At 38.6% G+C, this 25,800-nt stretch overlaps 1 protein-coding gene across 8 annotated transcripts in view; it reads right to left on the bottom strand.

Annotated features, from left to right (window-relative positions):
• Positions 1–25,800, bottom strand: part of NFIA (nuclear factor I A) — a 383,622-nt gene that overhangs the window by 42,707 nt on the left and 315,115 nt on the right. For 6 of the 8 annotated variants that reach the window (XM_050804192.1, XM_050804211.1, XM_050804220.1 and 3 more), the window contains 2 exons: positions 16,493–16,671; positions 14,069–14,234 (listed from right to left, as the gene is read on the bottom strand). In XM_050804192.1, the coding sequence (XP_050660149.1) occupies positions 14,069–14,234; positions 16,493–16,671 (345 nt within the window). The remainder of the gene's footprint in view (positions 1–14,068; positions 14,235–16,492; positions 16,672–25,800) is intronic. The other 2 variants (XM_050804202.1, XM_050804259.1) reach the window with 1 other exon arrangement.

The following is a 25,800-nucleotide window of genomic DNA, read 5'->3' as shown; positions in this document are numbered from 1 at the left end:
CTAAACCTTTTCTGCTCATCTCAAATATCAAGATGCACCTTCATGTGTTCCCTCATTTTCAGAAACTCAGACATATTCATGTGTGGGAGCCTCCCTCTAAAGCTAGTCGAAAATTCAATTTCATTCAAAATAGTCTTACTATATGATTCTACTACCTGCTCAAAATTTGCCAGTTATTAGACAAAAGTAATCAAAACAAGTTCAGGAATATAGACTTAAACAGAATCCTGGGTATTCAAATTGCAGTTTTATTAAATGTTTATCAGTGACTCCTGGCAGTAAAGGAAATGTGCCTAAGAAGCATTCAGTTGCAAACTGAAACAGGGAGGTGGCTAAATACCTCATTGAAATAATTTCCCAAATCTTTTAACTGCACTGTCATGCTATTAAAAAAAAAAAGGCCCTGTGAGAAAACTTTCGTGTCTAAAAAAAATGCAGAAACTGTTAGAAAATAGATTGGCTAATTTCTAAATGAAACCATTACAACTGAACTCACTTAAAAATCTGACCAGCACTATTTCTTACAAGGTCACAAAAGAAATGCTGGAAAAATATCGGAATGTTTCTCCTTCAAAGAAATCAATTGGTATTGACAAGTTTACAAGGCCTGGGCTAGTATTATTAATATCATTATATAGCTAGAGAAACAGCCTTTTAAAAATCCACAGGCCTTACTTACACATGATCCAATATTCAGAGGTTTCAAAATCCCCACAAGATGGAATGGATGTTGTTTTTATCCAGATGTTTAGCATCTAGAGGACAACTACGCCGTATTTCTATTATTTTGATCACATCTGTACAGCTACCTCATCCTATTATTTCTGCAAATCTTTTGTCTTTACAAACAAGTTACCAACAGCAACAACAAAAACTCACAACCCTCAGGGCACAGAATGAAAGCCTCCTTATCGCTAGTCAATTATTACAGAACAACATGCCCACAAGCTTCCTTCCTGAAAAGCTAATGAATTCTAACTTTAATATATTAGCATTGCTTAACGTGTATGATAACTATTTGCATGGCATGTCTAAGGTGCCAAGAACTCACAAAAATCATGAAAAGAAATAGTCTGGCCAGATGGCTTTGCTCTGTGGGTATTTCTGTTTGTATTAAGGATCCTAAGGGCAGTAGGAGGTCAAGCTATCTCAGAATTTGGGGTAAAAAGTATAGAAAAGGAGGTGCAAGACAATTCATGCTATAATGTGCACACAGAGAGGAGACCAGAGAGACCTTTCAACTGGAGATGATTTGACCTTATGTGACCAAAATCTGTGCAAGAAGAAGGCACTTTACAATGAGTGCAATGAGTGTTTCCTGTAGCCAATCTTTTTTTTTTTTTTTTTTTTTTTAGAGACAGGGTCTTATTCTGTCACCCAGGCTGGAGTACGGTGCAGTGGTGTCATTATAGCTCACTGCAGCCTCAAATTCCTGGGGGCTCCAGTGATCTTCCCACCTCAGCTTTTCTAGTAGTTAGGACTACAAGCACGTGCCACGGTGCCCAGCTAATTTTTTTACTTTTATTTTTTGCAGAGGTAGCGGTCTCGCTATGTTGCTCAGGCTGGTTTGGAACTCCTAGTTTCAAGCAATCTTCCTGTGATGGCCTCCCAAAGTGCTGGGATTACAGGGGCAAGCAACTGCACCTGGCCCACAGTCTGTCTGTTTGAACTGCCTGTAACATTCTTTCTCATAATAGTTTTTAAAGGTTAAGAATACAACTTCGTTTCAGTTCATTTAAATTTATTTCTGATGGCGAATCCAAATTCTATGACTGTCATTTATTTTTATGTGTATGCTGTGTGTTGCTCAATTGAAAGAAAATATTTATTGATCAGAAGCAACCATGTATATGGGTAGGGACAGGGGAAAGTTATATTAAATAGCCACAGGGAATAAACCCTGGATTTGGCTGGGGTTTGCTAAAAAAAGAAACTTTGATCAATATATTGGATTGCTCCCTCTTGAAAGACTTCTGCAGCCTCTCAAAAGGCAGTGCAACTCTGGAAATCTACTTCAGGAATTTATCCTCCACAAATACTAACAATACAGATAAAGGTTTATGCTACAAGATGTTCATTACGTCACTACTTATAAGAGCAACAAATTGGAACCAACTTATAAGTTAATGCTTCATCCATACATTGGAATATTTTGCAGCCATTAATAGTATCTTAAAATAATAGTTAATGACATTGTAATGTGTTTATAAGATGAAATAAGAATCATTTACAAAACTGTATAATACACACATACACACATATATCATGATCAATTATGATTAAAATATGCACAGAAAATGACTGGAAAATATGCACAGAGGGTGATTATCTTTGAAGTCTGGGATTATGGATGATTTTTTTTTTCTTTTTTGAAATGGGTCTTGCTCTGTTGCCCAGGCTAGAGTGCAGTGGCTTTAACATGGCTCACTGCAGCCTTGACCTGCTGGGCTCAAGTGATCCTCCTCCTGCCTCGGCCTCCCGAGTAGCTGGGACCACAGATGTGTGCCACACGCCTGGAAAATTTTATTTTTTGTAGAGGCACTGTCTCATTATATTGCCTAGGCTGGTCTTGAACTCCTGGGCTCAAGTGATCTTCCTGTCTCAGCTTCCCAATGTGCTGGGATTACAGATGTGTGCCATCGTACCCAGCCAGATTATGGATGATTTTTAAATAACTTCTAGTAATTTTTAATCTTAAACACAAATGGAACCTAAAAATCTCAAATAATACTTTTTTTTGGAGACAGTGCAACACAGTCAATAGAAAATAAATTTTAAAAACCAGCAAATCCTGGATTGAATTCATTAGATCTCTTACTAGAAATGTGATCTTGGCAAGTCTGAACCTCTCTGAACTTCTCTATATAGAGTCCAGTATAATGGACATTATTTACTCCAATCTCCCAGCCCTTCAACTAAGGCTTTACCCCTCTGTGATGTCCAACAGGTCACTGTCTTCACAGGAACAGTCCAAAGGGTGATCCCTATGGAGAGGCTTTGCAAATAGGATGGGAAATCCCTAGAATTCCAATTTTAATATAATTAATACGAGTAAAGAAAAACACTAAAATCATTTCATCAGGGACTACTGATTCTAATATCTGATAAGGGACATTATATCCCCAACACATCTGCCTTCCAACAACTAAAAATGATAACACCCAAACTTCTCAAGGGTTAACGTTATGATCATACTCGTATGCAATTTGAAAACACACAAATTGGCACAACCTTTCTGAAAGCAATGCAGTAATGTGTATCAAGAGGAATGTTCATACTGTTTGTATTAGCAATTCCAATTCTAGAACTATATCCTAAAAAAATTATTAGAGTTGGGGACAAAAATATGTCTAAGGATATGCTGCAGCATACTTCATAGGTTGGAAGAAAAGTTAATGTTCTATAGTGGAAATATAGGTAAAAATTATTTAAAATCCCATTTCTTAACTTTTTTTTAAGAAAGGCATAAAATTTGAATTAATGGCATACTAAATATTATATTCAGTATGGTCGCAATCATCTTATATGTGTATAAACACACACACACACACACACACACACAAAAGATAAGGAAACAAGACCAAAATGTTAATAGTTGATAATGGGAGAATATAATTTTCTTTTTTATGCTTTTCTGTATTTTGCAAATTTCTTAAAATGCCATATATTATCTTCATAAATAGAGACTTAAACTCATCTGTCATCTGAAACAATAAAAAACTAAGGTGAACACAAGAGTTGACTGGGTTATGACAACCCAAATGAATGGAATTGTCCAAAGTTCTGTTCTTCTTCCTATTCTTTTTTTGCAGTGCTTATCTCTTAATCTTTTTCCTGCTTTGGTTTCCGTTTTTTCATCTATTTCAACGTACCCAAGATGGTGTTATTCTTGATGCAATGTAAAACATTTTTAATGGGGCGTTTTATGATTTTCAAGGGAAAGCTGCATGATATGACATCTCTAAACATAACACGTGTCCTGGTAGAGTAGAAAATACTGGGCTTTGGAGTCCAACAGACTGGGATCTGAACTTTTGCTCAGTTTCATCTTCTCTAAAAGAGCTAACAATTCCAGTGGTGCAGATTTATAATAACAAATGCAACTAAGGTAATGCATATGAAAATACCTATCAAAATGCTTGATTTTTAATAATTCTCTTTCCATTTAAAAAATTTAAACACTAAAATATTAGACTACACAAAATTAAAATGCTCTAAAAAGCATTTATAACAAATTATGCTATAAGATAGTACAAGTACATTTATATTTAATGGGTTCGTAAGGCAGAACCTGTAACCAACTAATAGCTACTGTGAATGAAAATGCTCACCTTACACTGAACCCCATGCGCTCTGTGAGGGGGAAAAGAGTATTATTCATTACTAGAAAAATCACACATTTTTGGAATCACTCCAAAAGTTCAGGTTAGTACAGCTAAAAGCTAGATGTATAAAAATTGCCAAGGATTTTATGAACTCCCCCATGTGTGAGTATGTGGTTTTGATCACTGTCATCATTTTAGTATAAACAAGATTATTATTAGATCACTAGACAAATATCTTTAAGAATAAAGAAATCATAATATTTGATATAAAAGGAGGATTGAAAACTTAGCAATATCTTTCTCACTGGATAAGGCACCAAAAAGTTGTCCGCCAACAACCTTGTCCCTTTCCCTGGAGTAAACCACTATTAGTTTCTATCCTTCCACATACAATCCAATTTGTACATGCACCCCCTCTCCGATGCAGCATTCCATACACATTTCTTAGCACTCTCCTTTGCTGAATTAATATAACAATATAACTCAACGATCAGTCCATGAATTCACGGAGATAGACCTATCTTTTTATTTTTAAAGAGTTCCTAAGGTACAGTACTCACTTGGTGGGTGTTTCAGTTATTACCAGTCTCTTATTGTAATCAATGTTGCAATCAATACTTTATGTACAGTTTTGTTCATATGTCCAAACCAAGTATGCACAGCTTACAAGTAAAATTTATATATGTACTAATATAGGGACAAAATTTAAACATTAATGTTTTTGTGTTATAAAGTTTATTACACACATTTAAATTTTATATATATATAAAACTAAAATGTCCTCTGAAGAGGTTGAACCAATTTACAGTCCTTTAACAGCATAAGAGAATGTCTGTTTTCCACATACTTACCAATATTGTGTTAAGACACCTTTTGATCTGTTAATATAATAGATGAAAATATCATTCAAGTTTTAATCAGTATTGCTCTCATGCTACATGAAAGAGGTGTCTTTTAAATGTTTTCCTTTTCTCTCTGTTTATATCCTTTTCTAGTCTTTCTATTGGATTGTTGGTCTTTCTCTTACTCACTTTTAAAAATAATTTCTATGTTAGATAATTTAGCCCCGTCACGTATGTTTACACTTTTTCTTCTATCTTTTGTCGTTTGACTTTACTCATGGTGTTTTTTCCATGCATAAATTTTGGATACTTTCCTTTCATGGCTGCTGGTTTTTGGGCATTATTTAGAAAGCCCTTCTTTACTCCAACATTATAAAAATTTATCCTGTATTTTCTTGTGCTATTTTATGGCTTAACATCATATTTTTGGTTCCAGCTGAAATTTATCTTGATGCAAGAAATATTTTTTCCAGACTCTCCCAATATACTTGACTGACTAACCCTTTTTGCTCCTCTAATATAAAATGCCACTGTTACCATAGATTAAAATACTGTATGTATTTGGGTCTCTTTCATAATCTCTCAATTTTTGAAACATGATGGGATAGCAGCAGCACTGATAGGGGAATTAAAATCAATGTGGAAATCGAGCAAAGTAAAATAAGCTCCCTGGCACTAAGTGACATCAGACATTAAACTAAGAGTAGGTGAGAACAATGAGAGAGTTTGGGTATTGTTCTGTATCCTGTCTGTGGTGTTGGTTACAAGAATGTTATTAACATTCACAGAGCTGTACATTAAAGAGTGAATTTTATTGAATGTAAAATTTTAAAATTAAGAAAAAGAACAGTAACATAGTCCAGGCATCACTAATGAAAAAAAAAAGTTCCGTCAATGGAAGCCACTAACTCCTTTTTTTCATTCTTTCTTAAAATCTACTGCTTCTTCTCTGACAGAGGAAACACAGTCCTTATGTCTCCCCTCAAACTTTCTGCTCTCTTCCTTTACCTGCTAATAAGACGCACTCTCTGGAACAGAAACCAATTCATACTGAAGTACAAACAACTACTAACATCTTCCTCTATATTTCTGCCATTGGGTTTTCACTGAAAAAAAAAAAAGGAGCTTTGGGTTAAAGCAAAGATCCTCATGTTACAGCCAAGCCTATGAGCTCTAGGTTGAAGGTGAATTGGATGGAAATCAGGACTCTGGCACCCTGGTTAAGTGACCTTGAGAAAGTTACCTTATCTCTCTATGCTTTGTCTTTCTCAATCTGGGTAACAAGAGAATTTATTTCATAGCATTATTCTGAGGACAAAGTGCGATAATACATATATAAAAACGATAATACATATATAAAAACATTTTGTAAAGTGGGCCGGGCACAGTGGCTAACACCTGTAATCCCAGCACTTTGGGAGGCTGAGGAAGCCAGGAGTTTGAGACTAGCCTGGCCAACATGACGAAACCCTGTCTTTACTAAAAATACAAAAATCAGCTGGGTGTGGTGGTGGGCACCTGTCATCCCAGATACTCAGGAGGCTGAGGCATGAGAATCACTTGAACCAGAAAGATGGAGGTTGCAGTGAGCTGAGATTGCACCACTGCACTCCAGCCTGGGTGACAGAGACTCTGTTGCAGAAAAACAAACAAACAAACAAACAAACAAACAAACAATTTGTAAAATGCCTGACACATCCGTAAAAGCAAAATACTTGGGCTGGGTGCAGTAGCTCATTCCTGTAATCCCAGCACTTTGGGAGGCCGAGGTGGGAGGATCATAAGGTCAGGAGTTCCAGACCAGCCTGGCCAATATGGTGAAACTCTGTCTCTACTAAAAAATATAAAAATTAGACAGGTACGGTGGCGGGCACCTGTAGTCCCATCTACTCGGGAGGCTGAGGCAGGAGAATCGCTTGAATCCGCGAGGTGGAGGTTACAGTGAGTTGAGACAGTGCCACTGCACTCCAGCCTGGGTGACAGAGTGAGAGTCCGTCTCAAAAAAAAAAAAAAAAAAAAAAAAAGGCAAAATACTTTGTTGTTGTTAATTTCAGACAGTAGCAGACAGCTGTGGTTCCCACAGAACCAGAAATCTAGTCACATTGTTTGTAATTTGTTCAGTGACAGTATGAGGATGGAGTGACAGAAAGAGCATGGAAAGGCCTGCGTTTGAGTCCCTACCAAACTAACCTGGGAATGTAACCTCCATCTTCCAATCTCAGTTTCTTTGCCTATGAAATCCTGACCTCATAGGAGGGTTGAGAAGATGGGATGAGATAATATATATGTAAAAAGAGCTTTGCTAACCAAAAAGCATTCAACACATGTTAATTATTATATGAGAAATTTTAAATCCCAGTCACAGATTATTGTTATGTTCTTGGCTAATGAATTCATATTCATTTGTATAATAAATATATACAAGATTCATCAAAGATATAAAAATAAATAATAAAGGTAACTTATTATATGCTTCTATTTTAATAGAATTCTAGTTGAAAAAAATCCAAAGTTCATAGTGAAGAAGGCATGGAGAAACATGTTGATAGGTCTTTTATGCATTTTTAAATTGAGTTTTTGTGTTCCTAATTAATTAAAAAAAGAAAATATGCATGTTTTATCTTCCATCATAATTCAAAAGTGTTTCTTCTCTTTCTATTATATTTCTAGATTATGATGCCAATCTTCATTTTTTTCTGGAAAAGTTCATTTTTATAGTACGTTGATTCCAATCTACAATATAAAAATTGGAACTTAAAAGTACAATTAACAGAAAGAATTGTATATTTTGAATTACCACAGCACAAACAGACCCAGACATAATGAAAGATTTCCTCCATGCCTGAGCTGTTCTCAGGACTCTTAGTCTATTCATTAATTGTATTACATGTTCAAAAAGGAGCCCCTTCTCAATTTAATGAGATGATGCACACAGAAAAACCCCGTCACCTGCAAACAGCTGCAATAGGCAGCAGGTTATTATGACTAGTCCAGCAATAAGATGTCTAATAGGCATCTCAACATAATTTGGTCAAACCGAACTTCTGATCTCTACCCCTCACCCAGAGATGCCCCTCCTGTGGTCTTCCCATCTCAGCTGCTGGCAACTCTATCCCAGTTGCTCACGTCATAAACCTAGGCATCATCACCAATTCTTCTCAACCCATATCTAATGTGTCAGCAAGTCTTGTCAGCTCTACCTTTCAAATATACCCGGAACCCACTTACTTCTCATCACCCCTATTGCTCCCACGTTGGTGCGGGTCATTAGCAACTCTTGCCTGGATGATTGCAATAGTGCCCCTCCCCATCAACCCTGCCTGTTTTAGTTTTCTCCATTGTACTTACTGGTCCTTAACTCACTAATTTACTTATACTTTAATTATTGTTTATCCCCTTCCACTAAAATGTAAGCTCCACCAGGGCAGGGGATTTTTGCCTGTTTTGTTCACTTTCATATCCCTTGTACCTAGAATACTGGCTGGCATGTAGAAGATGCTCATTTTATTTATTGGAAAAACCCAGTTTTTTAACTCTCTGTTTTAATTCTTTAATTCTTGCTCCTGGCAATCTATTTTCAACAAAACCTTCGGGATGTATCTATTAAAATCTAGGTGGTATTACCTCTCTGCCCCATCTCACTCAGGGTAAATGCTGAAGTCCTTACAAGACTGTAAGAACCGGTGTGATTTACATCCCCGAGGCCCCAAATGCATCCTCACTCCACTCTGACCTCACCCCCTGCTTTCATTCCCTGATCTCACACATTGGTCTGCCTTTCTACTGGCTGGTCCTTCTGCTTGGAAACCTCTCCTCCTACAGCATCCTGGCTCATGCTCTCATCTTTGTCCAGGCTTTGTTCAAATTTGCCCTTCTCAAATAGCCCTCCTCTGATCACCCTGCTTAGAGCTGCATCCCTCCTCTCTCGGCTTGATTTCCCTATGTAGCACTTACATATCACCGTCTTATATCCTACCTACCTTTCATACTCACTGTTTCGTTCACTGTCTTTCTTCCCTCTCTAGAATCAAAGTTCCATAAGGTCAGGGATTCCCTGCTGAACCCTACCACCTAGAAGAATGCTTGGCACATAGCTGATGCTCAATAAACATTTATTGAATAAATAAAAGAAGTGGTCTTTTTTCAGTAGGTATCAAAACCCACACAGGTCGTTAATCTGTGGGAATGGAGCACATTGGTTGTGAAATGCTCTTACAGGTCATGCTTCCATTTGTCATAGTATCCTAAAGAGACCTGGCATAGTCTATCAATCTTTCTCCAAACAAATCAACAGTATAAAAATTCTTCTTGCTCCACTCCCATTTCCCTGTTTCTTAGGGCACTGGTAAGGATTATTCCCATTAAAATGTATTTATTTCATAGGAATTTTTTCCCCCCAGATCTGCCTTCCCCCTGTTTTTCTGGCCACAGCTGCAAAGTTTAGTATTAGTGCCAGAGGCAACTGATTAGTGAAAAAATACATACTCTGCTCCAGGCTGGCATCCATTTGTATTTCATTATAAGAGGATATTAAAAATGATGCCTTGGACTTTTAACTGTCTACAGCACAGCACATCTGTTACCCCATTTGTTCTGATAATCTGACTACCAGAGTGAGTAGAGCAGTTAGTGTTATTTCCATTAACACATAAGGGAGTTGAGACCTAGAAAAGTTGATAATACAGAAGGCATTTGGCATGTTTTCCTACTTTTATTTTTATTGTATATATATTTTTTGAAACAGGGTCTCATTCTGTCACCCAGGCTTGAGTGCAGTGCTGTGATCTTGGTTCACTGCAGCCTCGACCTCCCGGGCTCAAGCAATTTTCCTGCCTCAGCCTCCCAAGTAGCTGAAACTATAGGTGCACGCCACCACGCCCAACTAATTTTTGTATTTTTTGTAGAGATGGGGTTTCACCATGTTGTCCAGGCTGGTCTCGAACGCCTGAGCTCCAGCAATCTGCCCCTCCTAGGCTTCCCAAAGTGTTGGGTCTGCAGGCATGAGCCACCAAGCCCAGTCCCTATATTTACTTTTAGAATTGTATTGTATGGCAAGTCATCTCAAACTCCTAAATAGAAAAGGCTGTCTTACGTCACACAGTATACATTTTTGAGAACAGCCTCCATTTCAGACATCAAACTGTTGGGATGCTGAGCACATGTACTGAATACCCTGTCATGATATTCCTTCTTGCTAAAGTTGAGCTCTGATAAACTGACAAGATAAACAGAATCCGCTCAACCTGTGTTTTTAATTTCTAAGAAAGTACCTGATTTCTGAAACTATAGTTTTGCCCTACATTTTTATCTAGTGGTAATCCAATTTTAGGCCACCAAGCTGGTTTCAGAAGAAAAGTTCTATATTCTCTTAAGACACCAGGATGTTATCCCTACTAAACAGCTTAGAAGTCAACTCCTCTAAAATATGTTTACCTGGAGGCCCACACTAGACCAAACTCCCTCCCATGTCTTCTTGTGGCACCTACACACAACTTTATGCCAGTGTCATCCTGTATAAACTGCCTGTTTACGTGTCCCTCAACAGATGCCCATTTCTTGAGAGTAGGGATCCATCATCTCTGAATCCCACGCGCTAATACAGCCGTGCTGCATCATAGGTGCTGGATAGGTGCAGGCTGAATAAATAAATGAAAAAAGGCAGTCGTCAAAGATGAATGCTAAGGGAGGGGGAAGCTACTTCACTCCTGATATTTATTCCCTTCCATCTACTCTTGTCTTCTCTCCACCCTCTCACCTATTACTCTCTAGGTTGTAGAGCTTCGAAGGAAAAACTGGACATGACTAGTCCCCACCACCCCACCCCGTCTCTTCCTCTTCGGGGACAGGTGCTGGTGGGAAGCACACTGCCACCCACACCTTCATGCCATCAGCTTTATAGGCTAGGGCGGATCACACGTAAGAAGGGCTGCTGTGGTCTAGCCCTGCCAGTGACCAGGTAGCTATGATGGTGTAATTGGGGGTTCAATGTTAGGAAGTGCCCTGGCCACAGTTCTAAACTAAATTCTCGCACAATAAAGGTGATATTTTGTCTTCTGATTTTTAAAAAGTATTTTATTTATCAATTGGTTTAGAAATCAGGGCATGGGAGAGGACTCTTTAAATTGAGGGCCCTTAAATCCCCTCCAAATAAGGATGAGTGAGATTCAAGATTTTTAATTTGAAAGGCTTCTCCTACGCTATAAATTACAGCTCTCCCAGCCTAACACCATCTTGTTAAGAAAGCAGAAAATGGTAAGCAATAGTATGCTGTGAAACTACATATTACTATGAATTCATCATACCCTACAAAAGCCTTTAGCTGAACAAGGGCTAAAATGAATGATGATAAAAACCTTTCTGTGTCATCAGTAGAACATTTTGTTTTGTCTATATTTCTAGAATCCCATGATTCAAAAAGTATCAAATCTGTATCAAGCTCTGGGACTCTTTCTGCTGATATTCTCTCACCCCCACCCTACCCCAAATCTTAAGTGCTGCTCTAACATGCAACCGTATGAGTTGGATCTGCCAAGACTCCCTCTGCCCTTCTCCCCTTAGTGCTGACAAGATGTCTGAGGCTGGGCACAAGAGAATGACAGGTATTATCTTATACATAGTGCTTGGTTCAATCCATGGAGTGGAGTCCAGAACTATGGACCCAAAGGCATCAACTCAATTTAGGGGTTGAGTAGCTTCTCCAAGTCCTACAGATATATTTTACCATTACCCAAGCCTGGAGCCTTCCACTATGTAAGAGTTTAGGCAGATAATAAAATACTTCAATGATCAGAACTGATCTCATACAAATATCTACTGCCAGGTAGATATTATCATCTACATTTTACAGAAGAGGAAATTGATTCAAAGAGAAACCCAGTTAGTAATTTGAAAGGTGGGCATTTGAGCCCCCATCCTTCAGACTTGAACAGCCACACATTGCTATTTCCACTCTTCTGCCGTGCCTCAGCAGAGCCTCATTCCCATTACTGAAAAACTCATGACACATGAGCCATTGAGAGTGGAGGTGAGGATCTGTTTCCACGGAATAGATGGCATATTACTATGCAGCTTTTAAAAGACTGGCAATGTCCTGCACAGACAGGGCGAAGACGAGCAGCAAATGGTATGCGGAGGCATGGACAGGGCACAATAGGCATAATCTGTAAGCCAACATCCTCATGGAACAGATATAAGTAAAGTCTGGGGCAGTTATTTCTCTGAGTCGTTTAAAGATGTTACATAAATACACAACAAGCAGGGCACTTATTGTGTATTTATGTGACATCTTTGAAGAAGCCTCAATCCTCTGAGAAGCAGAGGCTTTCTTTCTAAGCTGAGCTTCTAAGATCCATGGGCCAAGCCCAGCTTGCTTCTCTGACATTGGATGCTCAGGGTTTTCTCCTTTGTTGACAAGTGTTGTATCACATCTTACCAAGAGAAGTAGGTCTCCCCTAGATTGTCCGTGGACCTTCAATCTTTTGGCTATTGATACAGAATCCATGCACAGTGCTGCTCATTTCTACGTATATTATCAAAATCCATAAATACTGGATAATCCAAAGCTCACTCTCTGATGTGTCCATGAGGGCCTCTAGCCATCTGGGTTCCGTGCCTCCAGAATCAAATTCTATGAACATGGCATAAACAGGGGCTCAGTTTTCCTCTTTCTTTCTTCCTGTATTCAATATCATTATTATTCCAATACTGAAGGTAAGGAAGCTGAGAGGCCCAGAATCTTCATTCACTGTATTCACCCAGAGGACGGCCCAATCCCAACGCTTATGTCTACAAAACACTCCCCACCATGTCCTGTTCCATTCTACATCTATCACTGTGGTTCAAGTTCTTGGCCTTAACACTCATTTCCTACACTGCTCTTACATCCTTTCCTCTATAGATTCCTTGCCTCAGTCTCACCTCTTTTGACAACCCCCTTGAAAGCTTCCCTTAGGGTCACACTGTCACAGTTCCTATCCTTCTCTTATACTTTGCTGCCTCTTTACAGCTTTAGGGAAGGTGCTCATCACACCATTTATCAAGACTAGGGCATCCATCCCCTAGGAACTCCAGTCATCAGTCTTTTTGTCATTATTCCAGGCATTAATAAAAGCCACATTTGTGCATTCAAACTATTTCCATCCCCTTGCCACCTCTAAAACATCCGGGAATATCTGGAGAGTTATTCTCTCTCTAGTTCAAGTAATCATTCCCATCACCTAAAAGGGTTGTGAAATCTTATATTCTTTGATTAAATGTTCTCAGACTGTTCAGAGAAGAGCCAAGAGTTCTCTCCTCCTTCCATCCTACTCTCCCCTCTATCTCCATCCCCCATCCCCCACCCCAACCTCTGCCAAACCTCACCATGCAACAGCCAGGGCTACTAGCACTGATCTTCTGCCAGGCTCTTACTCTTAGCGAATGGTCAGTGTACACACCTTTGAGTTGATGCTTTGATCTAGACATTTTCTCCTATTGATGTATGAGGTATATAACTTTCAAGTGCATTTCTCTTAGACTGCAAGTTCCTGGAAGGCAGGGCTGTCCGTAAGAATGAGGAACTTTTTCTAAGCAGAATCCATGCAAGTAGCTGCTGCTTGATGATGGGAAGAGCATTTGAAGTCCCTCAAATAATATACAAAATGTAATAGCTCGTAACTTGATTTCAGTCCTAGGTATGTAGCTACACCATCTCATCCACCCAACACCCAGTGTTTTCCTCATCTGGTAGAGTACCCAAGAGTCGTGTTCACTTTGATTCTTACTCTGGTAAACTCTTGCTACAACATCACTGGGGATCTGTGCCTCTTTCTAGAGCCTATACAGTGAGGGACAAAGCCTAAGTGTGGATTCCAGTGCATACAGCTTTATAAGTGACCGGCGCCTTGTCACAGCCATACTTACTTGGTGACGTGGGGGAGGCTGCACCTCCTTCTGTTGACGTGGTCGGAGGCTTCGTGTCTGGCACCGGCAGAGGCACAGGCCTGGCCATCGGTGGTGGTGGTGGCGGTGGCAACATTGGGGTGGGAAGGAATGGGTTGTGCACCTTGCCTTGGCTGCTCCCATTGGGCTGTGAGGGTGGGGGCAGAAAACACACATACAAGAAAAAGAAGAAAGAGACAGCAACCATTAGCTGCTTCTGAAAACAAAATATTCATCAGGCACCTTTAATGTAAATTACTAAGTATCTAGCTGCTTGAATTCTTCCATAAGTCCGTATAGAAATGTCCATTGTTGGGTTCTGTTCTTCAGGCATTTCACAAAAGTACTCTTAGCCGCATGCGCTCCATGCATCCTAAACTTATTTCTTTAACTACATTGTCCTTCTTTGCATCTGATTTCATAAAACCACCTGCCAGTCATCACTCTGCATTTGTCACCTGAGTAACCAACTTTTGCTTGGAATGTTTTATATTTTTCTGTTATTAACTGCTACCTTCATTATCTTCCTCACGATTATTAAATATTTAATATCTAAGTGTTTTATGGACTGTGCTATTATTCCACTGTGTTTCTTTACATAGATATAGCAAAGTTTCCTAAATATGCACTTGAGAAAAAAAATATTTTATTTTCACTCTTTAAAGTTGATATTATATAACATTTAATAAACGTGTTAAGTGAACATAGAAAATTTTGTTCACATATTGTATAACATCAGGCACACAAACTTTAGAATTCAGCTGTCAGAAGTCTGCTAGGGAAAAATATCACTTCTAATTTTGATTTAAATTATATAAGCATATGCCGTAAGAGTCATATTTATTTTGCTGCCTGATGTTAAAACAACCAAATAACAGCTCTTTAACAAAAAATTCCCCTCTAAAGAGAGCAATAAAACTCATTTTATTTTCAATTTTTTCAAAATAGTTTCATGAAGAGACCTGCCTTAAGTCCTATAAAATTTTGATCAAAATGCTAAACTGGGCATTTGACAGTTATATAGGGTGTCAGGACTATTAAAAAAATGGTTAAAAATTTAGAAGTCAGATGCTTGATGCTGGTGATCAGTTCAGTTTTTTCACTGTTTCCCAAGAGGCCTCTATTCAACCAACAACAACAGTTCACATTTAGTCCCCAATCAAAATTCGGTTGAAGGAGATTCTGCTGTCCCAGGCTTTTACATTTAAGCTTAATAATTCTACAGAGGCAGTCTCACTCCCCCATCAACATTTACTTATACATTTAGTATTGCTCCTCAAAGACTACCTCGTCTGATGATCAGAACGCTGTGCTTTCTTGCCAGCAACCTTGCCTTTGCGTTATTTCTGAGTGTGCTGAGAGTCCATAAGTGAATGCTTTAGAGTAAGCCAAGCAAATGAATATACAAGCAAAAAGAAAAGAGGCACCATATTGATTTGTTGTCTAGACAGAAATGTATCTGCTAACACATCACCAGACATTAGTCAAAGCTGCCTGTTCTGGCTCAGATATGCAGAATCAGGTATTTCTGCAAGTGAAAAAATCAGTGACAGGATGGTGTGACATACTATCCTAAATTAGCCAGTAATAATTATGGCTAATCTGTGACTTCATGCACAGTTATTAGTAGAAAAGGAAAATCAAATTTGGCTTTATGCTGGTCACTGTTTATTATTATTGGCCTTGGGATACAGCTATATACTGTAAACATCTAATCCTATATTTGAAATAAAACTTCTGATTTTTAAAAATCACTTTTATATTTGGAATGCCATTTCAAATTGTGATTATTTGGTTTATTTGAAGAAAAATAAAAACATTCACATGAAGCTATTGAACACTGTTTAGCTTTATACCAAGATAAGTGGGAAAGATAATGACTTGCAGAAATAACAAACCATAATAAACTGTACTTTTAGCATCTTGAGTTCAAGTACTGGTCAACTTGATCTAAAGTGTTAGAAGACTGTATTTTTCAAAAATATCAACTTAGTTGATCTGAAACATCTGTCCCCTTCATCTCCCTACCTCTCTCTACCGCCCCAAATCATTATTTAAAACTATTTGGTCTTTCTATTTTGTTAACTGTATGAGCCCTGGGGTTAGAATGCACGAGGTGGAATGATCAGCCCACAGAACTTAGAAGGTTATATAGTTCACCCTTGAGCTGATTTATATCCATAAACTTGACAGTTGCAAACTTAACACAAACACTGTTTTTAAACCCTGACTAATCACTCTTAGACCAAATTAACTTTCCCACAATCTAGAATAAATATGACATTTGTCTGCAGTCAGTCAGCACAACATTAGAGCACAATGTCACATGATCATAAGGTCTCCCCTTGTTATTTTTATATTCGGCTAACATTTCTAAAGAAATGGAAAAAAAAGAGGTTTCCTTACATTGAGGAACCCCACCTGTCCAGCCTGCTGACCAGCATCAGGGCAGACAAGTTGGACAAATTCTTTCAGCGTCTCCTGAGGGTGATAGCGGATGGCTGGGTGTGAGAAGTAAGGCCCAGGCTGCTGGATAATGGGTGATGTCGGGAAATGAAGAGTCGATGGTGTTGCATGCGGACTTGCTGCAGGAAAAGAAAACATCACGGTTATGAAAAGAAAGACCTGCTTTGTCATAGCTGAACCCGATTCAACTTCCTCCTTTATTTCTCTTCCTGGCCTGATTCACAATATTGCTCATGTGACTGAATTTAACACTGGATAGGTCTGACAGATTTTCTTCCTTATGGCTCTAAGACAAACATGGAGGTTAGATTAGGGTAGAGTTTCAAGCTGTCTTTCTATTTTCAGTGGACATGAGTTATAAAGGCATTAATAATCCTTGGTGAGGCTGAAGATTATTCATTACCTTAAGAGCTTTTTTAATGAAGCAAGCAATAAAAAATGTATTTGGTAGATTAGACCTGACTTAACTGACATTACATATGACAAATTCTAGTTTGCACATATGGATCCCCTTTCACGCTGAGCTATCCATAGACAATAATTCATTGTTAAAGCTCTTATACCCCTTTCAAGGAAATTTCTAGGGACTAATTCAGGATGAAAATTTTTTGAAGTATGTAGTAAATGATCACTTAATGAACCCATGCAATTTGGGTGCCTCACTTTACACGGATGGTTTATGTCGCCTTCAGATGATATTTCAAAGCCAAACTCAGAAATGCATATATGTTAGAGCAGGGGAACCCACAGGGTAAGCAGGCAGTGGCCCCTGCTAAAATGTTGGCCCTGTGCCCACAAAAACTGATAAAAGACTCAGACAACTACTACTCCCTTACATTTGAACCCTGGTAAATTTCATGAGAACAAGAAGATTACATTAGATTAAAAAAAAACTTATGTGAGGTGCCTAATAACTTCTCTAAGAGAACTTTTGCCCTTGAATTAGAAGGATGATTGATAAAACTGGCTGGAGGATAAGAGCAGTGCATGGGAAGGCTGAAGATATTCAAACTAAGTCAAGCCAAGATAGCAGCTCTTACTTCTCAATGAGAGCCAGAGAAACCTCTCCCAAATTAGAGATGAGAGTATTTATCTTTACTTTATTTTCTTCAGTTTAAAACTTTAAACTAAAAATCACAGGAATGTCCACATTTTGGAAAATAAGACCTTTCTTATACCAAGAATGACTCATAATACTGAAGAGAAACCCAGTAACACAGGCCACCACTTCTACCACTATCCCACTTGCATGGGTAAGGGCTGTAAAAAAGAATGCATCTGTATTAGTTGCTGGACATGGGTTCTTTGTTCCCTACCGGGATTTCTTTATGATTGGGGCACTTTCTGACACATGACTGAAATGGCTCATACTATGGGGTTCAGAGTGACATCTGTAGTTTTCAAAGACTGGAAATAGGCGATTGGAGTGGAAGCAACTTTCCAATCCATGTCTTGCAGGTGGTCTGATGAAACCCTTTAATTCATGCAATCTTTAATCTGCCCAATAAATATTCATAGGCTCCTACTATGGCCTTAAGAAACAAATCTGAGCTGAAACAGATGAAATTTTGCCCTCGGTCATACAATTGAGGATTTCTCAAACATAGCCTATTTGAATCCGAATTTTCATTACCTTCTTCTCTCAAGCTTACGATTCTCCCAGTCTTCTCCATCTTTGTAAATAGCTTTTCCACCCACTGCAATATCCCCAGAACTGAGTCTGGCACTCAATAAATATTTGTTGAATGTGCAGTGAATGACTGAAAGTTTAAACAGAGGTTAATAAGATAATCATACCATTAAACATAGAATAAAATTTGCCAAAACCAAAACTCGGTTTTTCCACCTGGCCAAGAACCAGGGAGCTTTTAGAAAAATGGGTAAAACTGGCCGGGTATGGTGGCTCATGCATGTAATCCCAGCACTTTGGGAGGCCGAGGCAGGTGGATCATGAGGTCAGGAGATCGAGACCATCCTGGTTAACACGGTGAAACCCCATCTCTATTAAAAATACAAAAAATTAGCTTGGCGTGGTAGCGGGTGCCTGTAGTCCCAGCTACTCAGGAGCCTGAGGCAGGAGAATGGTGTGAACCTGGGAGGTGGATCTTGCAGTGAGTCAAGATTGCACCACTGCCCTGTAGCCTGGGTGACAGAGCAAGACCCTGTCTCAAAAAAAAAAAAAAAGAAAAGAAAAGAAAAGAAAAGAAAAATGAGCAAAACTTAGGACTTCCTACAATGAATGATAAATCTTGGAATCTATTGTTGTTGCTGAGTTAAAACCCACAAGCTAAAAAGTTAAATGGCTCTGGTCATCTCTTACTCTGCAAATTACGTTACTGGCTTTAAAAAATCAAAGGAATTTTTTCCTCTAACATGGTACAGTCCTCCTTGCTGGTGGCAAGAAACTTTCACTCGGTACCCTGCATCTGATGGAACAGTCACTAGTTAAGGACAGAATGTGGTATTTCCCAAACTAGGCTGAGGATGTACTGAGCCTAACTAAACAAAACACTCAACTTTTGCAGGGTGTCAAACACAAAGGTGTCGATCTGCTGCCAAGAGCCCCTGGTAGGCTGACTTTGAAGATAAAGTGCTGCTGCCTCAGGTGCTCAATGGAAAGTGATGGGAAATTGTTAGATTACGAAATCATGGTGGCCAACAGAGAACGCTGCCCAAAAAAGAAATTCACTTGAGCAAAGATCAAGCAGAACTGATCTTTAAAGAAATGAGACAAAAGAAATAACTCAAAAGCACCCTGTCATCTCCCCATTAACTGTTAATAAACATCCTTTCTCTCATTTTGTTGTTGTCATTAAATACCTAAAAGACAATCATTAGCAACTTAAATTTAGACCTTCATTTCTTTATTTTACTAAAAACAATTTATTCACTATTTCCTTGTGGAATAGAGTTTAACACAAACACAAGAACATATGGTACTATATGGAATTAATTCTACAATGACTGATTTATAAGAATCAATTCTTAATTAATACCAGGAAATCATTTAGCCTGTAGTTTCAAATTAGGCAATTGCCGAGTCTGCATTTTAAAGTGTCATCTTTTGCAACCCTTACTTTCTCATGCTTTGGACTTCCTGGTTCAGTTGTCAGTTCACTGTGCAACTGGAAGAAATCATTCCAGATCCTGAGCCTTCATTACTTCAAACAGAAAATAGTTACGTTACTGACATCACAAAGCTCTAGTAATTATTATTAAATAGATGCTGTTTCTCCGGATAACCTGCTATATTCCTCGTCTACCAGACAATGAAACCCACTGAAACTCAGAATTAAGATTTCATCAATGTCTGCCTAACTTTGTTTTTCTTCTCTCCTATTTCTTGTTTTCTCTCTTCTTCTTGGATATTTTTACTGTACCTAAGTTTTTATTTGTCTCAAATCATTTTAGAAAGAGCCATTGGGGTTAAATCAATTTAAGAGTAAAATTCATCAAACACATTTCGAGATGGCCAGATCAGGTTTTATAGAAAAAAAAACTACCATTATGAATTTGGCATGATGCTAATGGAATGCACAAAGAATGGTATGAGTCCAGATTTTTGACGAAGAAAAACATGTCTTATGGATGTGTGCGTGTGAGTAGTTGACATGATAAAAAATTATAGCACATTATGTAAATGCATATTTAGATCCTTTAAAATGTGCATTATTTACTTGAGAGTCAATAAAGGCTTTTCTCAAGTGGTTACAGTTTATTGCAGTGCATCCATCTGTATCCATGTTGATGTTAATACAATTTTGTGTATTAAAAGACACTACAAAATTGGCTGCTTCCGGCATCTCATACTCTTAGTACCCTAGGCCAGGAGCAGCAGAAAGTGTCAGAAACACTTCACTCCTGATGGATCTCACTACTAGTTCAAACTTTAACGAGTGGCCAGACTTGTTTAAAACAACTGCTTGGGCTTTTCACAAAGAATACAAATAAGATGGGAAGGAAGGAAATTTGATCAGGTTTCTCTGGCTGCAATGGCACTGCCTACACATCCTGAACAAAGTAGCCACAATGAAAGAAACAGAGAGCCAGAATTTCCCAAAGGTGTAATACTCAGCTGTATCTTACCGAATGATCATATCACTGCATACTTTAAAAAAAAGAAAGCAGGTCAGTCAGGTTGGTTTACTTGTTCACTCCCCTCCCTACCAGTCCAGCAGCCCACGGTTCTTGAAAATCCTCTCTTGGTTTTAGTTTGAAGGAAAAAAAGTTAAAAATTCAAACAATTGAAAAAATACATATACATATTTAACTCAAAAATGCTTCTTCTGTTAAAAGCAGAATTTATGAAGACTGAGAAAGGAGGTCAAGATCATTATTGGATATGTTGCGAGGCTTCTATAATACCACCAGGGTCTGAGAGTCCACTATGAGGATGAGGTCTTGTAGACATATACAGTGCTCTTAAGAGGAGTCAGAACTAGTTAGAACATCTAAGTGTGGGCCATATGAAATAAGATAGTATCAGGGAGCTGTGTCCAGACAAGCTTGGAATCTTGCATTTTTCTGCTTTTATAAGTCTCAGGGAAGAAAAAGAGATAGAAGAAAGTAATCTCTCAGTATTTCCAGTAGTTTTTCTCAAGCTCAACCTCCAAGAACTCTAATAACCCTCACACATTTTCCCTCAAACCAAAATTTTACGGGTTGAAATATGTTCTTCTGTATTATAACCCTGACATTGCCTTAATTGCTTTATTCCTTGTCCATGAACCGTTGCAGATTCTCACACACTGGACAGAGACTTGGATTCTTTTCACATTAGCTTTTGCTTTCTGGCATCAGCCTTTAAATCCCAGTCTCTCTTCTATGGGAGGCTCCAAAGAAAAGCTGTCAAGAGAGCAACACAAACAATAAAATCTAATCCTCCTTCAGGTGCAGTGTGGTCTTAAGGCAGTGTTATATATAGGCTTCTTCCGTCACAAGAGCAAAGAATCGCTCCTGAGCCCTGGCATCTGCAAAACTTCACAGTCTCAGTGTTAATCAATACAAAGGCAGTGGCAACAGGTGAGATTCCAAACACTTTTTCTCTGTTAGCGCCATTATAAGAAAAACCTTCTTCTCTGTCTTCAGAAGTCAGATGTTCTTTAGATGAAAGTCACTATTTCCATAGAGTAAGGTTGGCATTAAGAACTCTTGACTACTCATAATTAGAAGTAAAAATTTGTAATAAGGCAAAGCCTCAAAAGGAAAAGAAAATCGAAGAAAAATATTCCACTTAAAAAACAAAAGAAGCTTTCCATAAGGGTAAATAGAACTTAAAAATGGCTTGGGTTGTCAACTACTATGTACCTTGCTTCTTCAGAAATTGAAAACCACACTACACGACACCATTATACCCTACCTAAAGCTGAGAAATCTATCTTAATGGTCCATAGCCCTAATTTATAAATCATGCATGAATCAGGCCTGCCATTTATGAAAGCTGAGAAGTTTGGAGTCATGGGATTTATTTTAACAGAGACACAAAGAAAGAAGAATTGGCAATGGTTTTCAAACCTTTAAGAGGTGATGCCTTTTCTAAATAACAAAGCTTTTGACTCAAGGTGAGCCAAGGTTTTTGAAAACATTTGGTACATATCTTTTAACATCACGAACATGCACGTGAAAGGACTCGGATATGTCAATTGAGAGAAATATATGACATTGCTTGATAGCTTGCAAAACACCAGTGTTTTTGTATTCCTGCTACCAGACAAAGTAACTTTATGCCACGGTTAGTTTCCAAGATGGCTGATAGAGTCTATTCCATTTGAATTGAGAGGATCTTCTAAGAGATCAAATTCTAATGTCTTTTGGAAAAGCAGAAAGAAAAAGAAAGGCCCACACAAGAAAATGAAAGGCCAAAGTCTTTTAAAATTTTTATGTAGATCAATTTCAGCTACTTCAAGACCTTTGTTGCTCAAGGCCCTGGCTAGGCCAGGAGTTGGCAAACATTTTCTGTAAAGACCAGATACTAAATAGTTTAGACTTTGCAGGCTATATGGTCTCTGTTGTAATTGCTCAACTCTGCTGCTACAGTGCAGAAGCAGTCATAGACATTACATAAACAAATGAGTGTGGCTGTGTTCCAATAAAACTTTATTTTCAAATACAGGCAAAGGGCTATTGGAGCTGTGGGCCCAGGCATAGTTTTCCAGATCCACAAAATTTTTGTTCACTCTCCAAGCACCTGCCAAGCTCTGTGAGTCAGACACCTGACAATCACTACTACTTCCACCTCAGCTTTCTGAAGCTTTCCAAAGCAATCTGGTCGCTTTTGATATCTCATTAGCTCTCCATGGTAGCCTTTTGATTGTCTGTCTTCACCATTACTTAACATGCCTTGGTCTGTGCTGGCTGACCACATCCGTGTGTGTGTGTGTGTGTGTGTGTGTGTGTGTGTATAATTCTAAGTTAAATATGACTCAGAAAAGCAGTGCAGTATAATATAAGGACCAGGGCTTTGGAGTCAGATAGACATGAGTTTAAATGCTAAGCTCTATCACTTACGAGCTATGCTTCAGTTGCTGAGCGTCTCTATAACTCAGTTTTGGCATCTGTATAATGGGGCTAATAATACCTCATAGAGCTGTTGTGAAGATTAAATGAGACAATGTATATAAGGCACATGGCACAGTTTCTCACCATACAATTAAGTGATCATTAGCTTCTTTTATTAGTATGATAGTACTATCATAGACAAGAATGGGATAGGCAATGAATAAACTGAAATTTGCTCCTGTGTGCTAGGACCTGTTCTGATTGTAGAACACATGAAAGAAAGGAGTGGTGGAACAAGAGGTACTTGTTGCTTGCCTGTCTCTTGGACAAAAAAGTACATAAATATTGATAAAATAGTATATACTATCAGTATGGATATGACATGAGGGCCTTGAAAATAATTCCACAAACAACAAAATGAAAAGTAAAAGCAACAATAGCAGTAGCAACAATCTTGACCTAATAATCATAGATACCATAGATATCTAAGTAAAGATAAAAGCTCTTTAAAGACCTAGACCGATAAAGAGTCTTTGCTGACCAAATATACTGTGAATCCCTGCCTTTATTAAACATTTCAGACTGTGAGACTTAACCCAGAAGCTTAGAACTATGGGGCCATCTCCCTCTAGACGCTATTTTTTACTTAGACCTACAATCTTTGAGTGTCCACACTGACCTCCCTCTTCACCATGTAGGCCCCTGCCAACCAGGCATTATTATTATTATTATTATTATTATTATTTTTGGAGACAGAGTTTCACTCTGTGACGTAGGATGGAGTGCAGTGGCGCAATCTCAGCTCACTGCAACCTCTGCCTTCCGGGTTCAAGTAATTCTCCTGCCTCAGCCTCCCGAGTAGCTGGGACTACAGGTGCCTGCCACCACGCCCAACTAATTTTTGTATTTTTTTAGTAGAGACAGGGTTTCACCATGTTGCCCAGCGTTGTCTTGAACTCCTGAGCTCAGGCAATATGCCCGCTTTGGCCTCCCCAAGTGCTAGGATTACAGGCATGAGCCACTGTGCCTGGCCCCAGGCACATTTCTTACCACACCACATTCTGAGCATGGCCTCCCAAAACATGGAAATAGTGGAAATCTCTATCACTTCCCTTGAAAGTCCCACCGTTTTAGTTATTGGGAATTTGCTTATCAGAAATCTAATACATATTGACTACCAGAAACACTTTTTGGCTGGGTGTGATGGCTCACACCTGTAACCCCAGCTACTCAGAAGGCTGAGGCAGGAGAATCACTGGAGCCCAGGAGTTTGAGACCACCCTGGGCAATACAGTGAGATCTCATCTCTACACAAAATTCAAAAATGTAGCCAGGTGTGGTGGCAGGTGCCTGTAATCCCAGCTACTTGGAGGCTGAGGTGGGAGGATTGCTTAAGCCCAGGAGTTTGAGGCTGCAGTGAGCCATGATCATACCACTGCACTCTAGCCTGGGTGACAGAGCAACACCCTGTATGTAAAACAAAACAAAAACAGAAAACAAACCAAAAAACAGTAACAAAAACAAATGCTTTTCAGAAGATCTAGGACCTTTTTTTAGGAATATTTTCAGATTAGATAAAGGGACTTGGGATTTAACTTAGTTTCTGTTGCTACCTGGCATATTATAAATGTGGGTGGCTTCTCTCTCCTTCGGTCTCTCTTCTCACAATAAGCAGTTTGAACTAAATACTCTCTGAAGCTCATCTAGTTTAAGCCCTAGTGGATGTATAGAATTCAGTCTCTGAGATTACGTTTATAAATAGTACAACTCATCCATAAAAATAAAATTAAAATCTAAAAATCTGAAATAAGGAAGCCTTTTAAAAGAAATTATTTTAAAAATGTTTATGAGATATTAAGTTATACAGTATATCTAGACTCAGTCTTTAAGATACTTTGCCTTTGGGGAGACTGTAATATTTAGAGTTTAAAAAACCCTGAGTGTGCTACTTTAAGCTCTGTGAAATAGAGCCCCAGCCTTTGTCCTGACAGGGCCTCTTTGAATCGAAATTGACCATATTCTCACACTAATTGCCAAGCTTCCATGATGGCTGATGTGAAATGTGTTCAAACGCCACGCAACAGCTGTGATTATTGGAAATATTTAGAGTGATGGTTTAATAGGCAAAGTTGACAAGAATCCAGTTCCATGAAGGGAACTTGAACTTTTACACAACATGTAAGCGATACTACTGTGAGACTAAATGAAGAATGAAAAACAAATCAAAACAATTACTTGAGAAGAAAACTAACCACCATAGATTGAATGATTCCAGAGATTAACATAAAAAGGGAGGGAATCATCCAATGACCTGTTGGAAGTGAAATGGAATTACAAACTGCAGTCCTGTGAAAGAGGACTTCAAAAAACAAGATCCAGGCAGATGCTTCTTGGATAACGACCAAGTGCTGGATCTAGGCTGTTGCAAGTCTTTCCCTGCATTAAAAACAAAATAAAACAACAACAAAAAAACTAAACACACACACACAGGAAATAAGCAGACAAAAAAAGCAAATCTCATAACGAACATAAAGCCATGGGTTATTTTGCAGCATTTCTCTCCACTAAATTGTCAGATTTACACTGAAATAGAAGCCTCTATTTCCGTGCAACATGATTACTAAAGCATAGACCACTTTTCTCTCTCTCTCTCTCTCTCTCTCTCTCTCTCCTTCTCTCTCTCTCTTTCTCTCTCTGAGACAGGGTTTTGCTCTCACCCAGGTTGGAGGGCAGCAATGCAATCTAGGTTC

Source organism: Macaca thibetana, chromosome 1 (assembly GCF_024542745.1).
Source record: "Macaca thibetana thibetana isolate TM-01 chromosome 1, ASM2454274v1, whole genome shotgun sequence".
Taxonomy (NCBI): domain Eukaryota; kingdom Metazoa; phylum Chordata; class Mammalia; order Primates; family Cercopithecidae; genus Macaca; species Macaca thibetana.
Note: the sequence above shows the minus strand (reverse complement) of the source record. Positions and strands in the feature narration are given on the sequence as shown.